This window comes from Azolla caroliniana, unplaced genomic scaffold (assembly GCF_043228905.1).
Source record: "Azolla caroliniana isolate FFs.n. ecotype wild unplaced genomic scaffold, voAzoCaro1.0.p SCAF_2, whole genome shotgun sequence".
NCBI lineage: Eukaryota > Viridiplantae > Streptophyta > Polypodiopsida > Salviniales > Salviniaceae > Azolla > Azolla caroliniana.
The window spans coordinates 5,495,406-5,502,162 of NW_028230437.1; the positions used below are offsets into that span (position 1 = coordinate 5,495,406).

Genomic DNA, 6,757 nt, shown 5'->3' on the forward strand with positions numbered 1-6,757 from the left:
CTTTCACCCACACATAACTAGTAGAACTACTTAAATGATCTATCTAATATTGCCGCTATCATCAAAATCAAAAGGGCACCTAGTTAATCAAATCAATCAATATATGCTGGTATTGATAATCTAGTTGGCCGACATAGAAACATTTATACTAGTGTCGGTCAAGAGAAACTATCAACTATTATGTCTATGCATAATAATATAAATAGTTGTCTAGTTTTATGAGACTCAATTGAAAGGGATCCGAAGTTTGCTTTCCAAAGGACTCGTTATCATTTGGAATTTCAAATTCAATTGTTTGTTCAGAGTTGCCAACTTCAAATTAAATTATACCGTTGTATCCGTTAATGCCACAATCTCATATGTTGGCATCAAATGTATAACTTTCGGTGTGTGTCACCATCTGTCATCATATTGTGTAAACTTAGTAGTGAAGTGATATTATAAAGAATTTGATAAACCTTGTTATAAATATGCAATTTTAATTACAAAGATTTAGTAATCACAAGCGGAATGTGAAACACAAGTATGCTAAGATAAGAAGTTGCTCGAATTAAGGGTTTTATTGATCATTATTGTTGATTGATATTGCATTCCACGAGTGTATACATCGATGAAATGAAAGATATTCTCAAAGATGAGTGCATTGATTGATACACTTGCCAAGTTAAAACAAATTAAGATTAAGGGTTTTATTAATAATTATTGTTGATTAATATTGCATTCCACAAGTGTATACATTGATGATGAAGCAACAAAGTTATTGTCAAAGATGCGTGCATTTAATTGATCATTTTGTGGGAGCTAACTTTTGAGGATTTGAAATTGAATTGCTAGCTATATTGCTAGATATTTCCATTTGCATACTAGTGTTGAGGTGGGAGTAATTTCAAAATGTATGATCCTAGTTCCTTTTTATTGCCCTCTTCTAGTTTTCCTAGTCATTTAGGTGCCAAATGGGCAGGAGTTGTGTGCGTAAAAACCTAATGTCATTTGTGATGATGTATGGTATGATGTGAGTGAAGTATGTATGGTGCAAGGTCCTATGATGTAATTTTATGGTGTGGTGCTTGGTCTTTTGAATGATGCAATGGGAAATCAATGTATTGCGTTTGCCACCCATCTCTTGATTGTTACATTGTCCATCACCTATTGGCACATAATTGGTGTCTTATTAGTTCATGTGGTCAATGATAAGGATCAAGAACCATTACCCATCTCCCTCATTGTAAATTTGTAATGAGCTCAATGCCGATTATGTGGTTACACAGGTGCAAGGCATTGTTGCCATTTACTTGATGTCCACAATGCTTGAACTTAATAACAAAAATATCCATGCTATTTTTCTATGGTTGGTGGCCTAATGTGGTAAATTTATGTTCATTTGTATCGTTATACCATAGCTAGTTTGTAGACTTTCACAAGAATCACCAGATAGTTTTGTATCGGAAAAATGTGCCCCCTTCCTAGATTCATATATGTTGCACCTAATTATAAAACCCTGTTCTTGGTTGAATGGGGAACATATCAATACATATTAGAGCCCATCCAATTGTTTGCTATTTGAAATATTGCGTCCATGTTGTTGCACAAGTTATCAGAGTGAAGTTGATTGTAGATACTTTTCCCTAAACAAGTTTGGGAGTCTCTCTCACACACATACCCTATAAGGCCCAAGTTAGACTCCTTCGAGAGAGAAAGGGGAAACTCCTTTTTCTATTCGTGGATGCCTAAGAAGCAAGCTCAAATGGTTAGCATGCATCTCTCAAATTTCGCCTACGATGAACTTGGGCGATGACAAGTGTTGGTTTCATTTGTGTAGTAGTTGGGCTAGAATTGTAATAAAAAACTTTTCATTGTTGAAAAACAAGAACAAAGTAAAACACCTGCCTTTTTTGGTATTTGCTCTATAGTATGAATTTAAAATCTAGGGGTATTATTAGATATATTGATCGCTACAAAGTAGTATTTTTTATTAGAAGCTTGCAAGTTTATTGTGTTTTACTCGAACCAAAATCCAAACATTTTAAGTTTCCTAAACTTGTTTTACATTGCTACAAAGTCCTTGGAAATGTGGACATTTTGATGTCTAAATATGCCAAAAGAATGCTTACATTGAAATGTTGCACAATGTATATAAACATGTATGTTTATTTTGTAGGATATACTAAAGACGGTCTCTTTATAGAATAACGTATGTATAGGAATTTTCAAAATAAATGCTCTCCTAATCCTTAATTGTGTAAAATTTACAAGCACATGTTTGATGAGTATTAATAACGTTCATTGACACTAAGGATGTCCACACTAGAGCAAAATATATCCTTCTAATAAAATAATGTGTAAAGTTTGAACTATAAGATATGGAGATTTATTGATGAATATATCCTTCTAATACATACGTACATACATATGTATATATACTTCACACCTAGAATGAATATGGAGGCATCTCACTTCATAATTTAGTATGAGAGAAGTATGTATGTAGCTATTTATCTTATGTTGATTGAAGATCCAAATTTATATATATTTTCTCCATAAGTATCCTTCCCAAATTGGGGTTTCTTCAAAAGAGTTCATCCTAGATCTATGGCATTTATATGAAGAAACGAGGACAAAACAAAAACGAATTCTCTCACATATTGCTTTGATACCAATTCATGAACATTAATAGATTGGATCAACAATTGAAGATGATTCCAACATTCTAATCAAGTAGTTGTTACCTAGATGCCTTTTATTCATTTATCATATCATATGGTAAAATCTTTTATTTAAACTTGGGGTTTTTATTGTAAATTCATAAGTAAATTTAGAAAAGAAAGGCATCGAATCTCATAATTGTGTGTGTGAGCATTCATATTGCTTGGAGTTTAAGTTTGCGAATGAGAAATATGTTGCTACAACCAACAATATTAGAGAAGTTTGATAAGAACATTTATATTTCTCCAAAATCAAAGTTGAGATGTATTTGCATTTACAAGTACTTTGGGATGTTGTTGAGAAAGGCGATGCTTTGATGCAAGGCAAAGTTAAGTTTGGAAAAAGGTGCCAAAATAATAATATTGCTTGAACTAAAAGTATGAACATAACAAGATTATGATGATATGATAATGTTATTTGTGTGCCAAGATGTATAATATTGGAACTATTAGAAATAGGAATGTGATTGTTGAAGTGGATGGAGCCATCATGGCCATCTCCCCCCAATGGATTGGTGGTAAAGAAGGAGACCAAAAAGAAAAGAAAAAGAAAAATAATGAAATTGATTTTCGATTAAGAGAGTGCATGTATTGCAAATTGCAATGTATGGTAATCCAAGTAAGAAACCAACCCTCCAACTATGTCAAAATACAACACAACACAGTTTGCAATCACACAGAGAGGTGGATGATCACAACCTTTTAACTCAGTTCAATGGTGATGTGGGGCCATCAACGTGGATTCAAATCATATTCAAACAAGCTCGTTTGAAGAATATAGTTATAGGACTACATAGTTGGGAAGTGGACCTTTAGAAATCATATTAAGAAGGTGCATATTTATGGCCACACTAATGTTATAAACCTATTTATGGCCACACTAATGTTATAAACCAAAACGAAAATGGACTTCTTTTTAGCTTTACTTCCGTATGTTTGTTAATCTCTCTCTCTCGATCTTTGTATTATTCCCTATGTCTTGATAAGTGTTAATTATCATATTCTAGCTTGAATTGAGAGTGTAGGTTAATTGCACGATATTGATTGGGAGTTTATAGACAATATTAGATTGTAGTGATTGTGTTGCCTAGTCAACATAGGAAGATTAATATTACATCGACTTGACTAAATTAAAATCATCTCTTCGTTTATTGATCTTATGATTGCTAAACATTAGAACAAGTAAGAAAACTAGGCCACAACATTAATGTAACAGAGTGCTTATATATCTTCTCAGCCAGAGTCGTTAACCATCGATAAAAAAAACATAAATCATATTTTGTTCTTGAATATGAAGACTCGATGACTTTGAGCAAACTCGAAGTGTGTGCCCCGAATTGAACTTCATTACGAATATTTCGTTCATCCATCGAGCTCGATGTTTTGACTGATGATTCTCTTCGATCAAAGCATGAATACTCTCGAAACAATCAAAGCATGAATACTCGAAACTAAGGTGTTAAATGCGACATGACCATTATTCATGGAACCCGAAAAGAGAGGAAAAAAAGACACAACGTGATCGCAACAAAGCCCCGGAAATATGTAGAAGTGGAGGTAGTTTTCTTATCATTGAATATCCAATTTCTCAAACTAAGGTTTAGGGTTTAGAGTGGCAATGCCAGGTATCGATGACAATAATCAAACTAAGGTTTAGGGTTTAGAGTAGCCATGCCATGGATTGATGACAACAATCAAACTAAGGTTTAGGGGTTTAGGGTTTAGGGCGGCCATGCCAAGGATCGACGACAAAGAATAAGATTTTTAGGGTTTTTTGTGTGGAGAGTTTCTTTGTTTCTTCTCTATCCAAAATCAATGGTCCCAAGTATTAAATAAAATTCAAATAAATATTAATTAGTTATTTATTATGCTTATATATATATATATATTGTTTTACTTATTTATTTATTTGCCTTTATATACATATGTATATATGTACATATATACACATAAAATCTAATAAATATGTATCTAATTAGTTATTTATAATAATAAATTATAATAATAATATTTTCTAGGTTTTTGTCTTTATCTTTATGTATATCTGACTATAAGTATATAATTATATATATATAAATAAAAATTAGCAAATAATTATATATATATATATATATATAAATAAAAATTAGCATATAATTATTTGCTAATTTTGATTTATTTCATATACATATGTATTGAAATAACAGACGCTCTGTGCGAATTCTCTCAGAAACGATTTTGCAGGAAGCTCCCCAGAGGTACGTTTCTGCTCTCATTAGGGTTAGTAGTTAGGGTTTAATGGTTAGGGTCTTTTAGTTTCCTTCTAGGGTTTGGACTGTTCCCTTTTTCTGTTTCCATTGCCTTTCGAGTTTAGGGTTTTGGTATTTTGCTGTTTTTGTTTTTTGTTTCCATTAGGTTTGTGGACTTTTTTTTGCTCTCTATTGTCGCTGCCTTTTGTGTTTAGGGATTTGTCTTTATGGCTTCGTTTTCGTTAGGGCTTTGGCTGTTAGAGTCACAGGTGCATATCTGTTTCCATTAGGGTTTAGAGTTAGGGTTAGGGTTTTAGCTTTAGTGCCACGTCTCTGGATACGTTATAATTAAGCTTAGTTGGCGTTAGGTCGAGTGTGAGTTTTAGCGTTAGGCTTAGTGTTTCAGCGTTACAGGCACGTCTCCGTTTTCATTTTGAATTAGGCTTAAGATCAGGGTTTTGGAGAAAGGTGGGGCAGTAGATCATTAGGGTTTTGGCTTTACTGTTACAGTTTCCTATTGTATCACTCTTTGGATTCGGTTAAAATTTTAGCTTTACAGCCATTTTTTTCTTGATAATGTATGTGCTACTATGCTATATTCATTTTTCTTTTTAGCATTTTCAATACAAGATTGAATGTCATGTAGTAATACCCATAGATTGTTAGGATTTGGTTTTCACCTACGTTTTTCTATAAAATGAGTATTAGGCTTAAGGTATTGGCTTTACAGTTACATTTTCTTATGAGGTTTGGTATATAGTTAGTCCTAAAGGTTTTAGCTTTATAGTTAATTTTCCTGTCAAACTTAAGGTTTTCCTTCTCTGTTTTTGTTAAAGAAGGTCTACACTGTTGTACAGATTATATTATTTTGAAATTAAATCCGAGATGGAATCTCAAGTTGTGAATCGAAAGGTGGCAATAGCTGTAGATCTAAGTGATGAGAGTGCCTATGCTGTCCGATGGGCCGTGGCAAATTATCTTCGACCTTCCGATACTGTTATTCTTCTCCATGTTCAACCCACAAGTATTCTCTATGGTGCTGATTGGGGTGCCATGGAGCAATCAGTCGATTTTGGTGATAATAAACAAGCCCAACAACAAAGCTTCGATGACCTAACCTCAAGCAAAGCATCGGATCTTTCTAAACCCATCCTTGATGCCAAGATTCCTCTCAAGATTCACATTGTGAAAGACCATGATATGAAGGAGAGGATATGTCTTGAAGTTGAAAGGCTTGGTGTGAATGCAGTCATTATGGGTAGCCGAGGATTTGGTGCTGTCAAGAAATCACATAAGGCACGCTTGGGAAGTGTCAGTGATTATTGTGTTCATCATTGTGATTGCCCTGTTGTGGTAGTTCGCTTTCCCGATGAGGAAAAACAAGCTTGTGGGTTCCAAAAGCTCAGTGAGAATGAAGAAAAGGGAGAGAAAGAGAAAGGAGAAGGAAAGAAGAAAGCAGAAGAGATTATTGATTCTTCTTCAAATGAGATTTCTCAGGAGGACAAATATGAGAATGGGAGTGCAAAGAAGATTAGGGCTGATGTGGAAGCATAATGTATGGTGCTTTCCCGCGTGGCAAAAAGCCAATCAACAATGAAAACTAGGGTCTGTTTTCAGCTTGCACTCGAGTGTCATGAACTCAGATTGATGAACAAATGTAGGTTTTGTGTTTTTGATGTTTACTTTCTTTCGAGTACAGTGATCGATTGGTAGTCAATAAGTCATTGCCACCGGCGCTGGTATCTCTGTAAAGCTGTATGGTGAACTTCGAACATTTTCTTTCTTTTTGCTTAGGTGTAAAACTCTAATCATGTTTTGCTTCAATGA

At 33.9% G+C, this 6,757-nt stretch overlaps 1 protein-coding gene across 1 annotated transcript; it reads left to right on the plus strand.

Annotated features, from left to right (window-relative positions):
* Positions 1-5,815: 5,815 nt before the first annotated feature.
* Positions 5,816-6,757, plus strand: LOC147867208 (universal stress protein PHOS34-like). The gene has a single exon (XM_087314990.1). It carries the CDS (start codon positions 5,816-5,818, stop codon positions 6,482-6,484), a length of 669 nt encoding a protein of 222 aa, XP_087171116.1. The 3' UTR covers positions 6,485-6,757.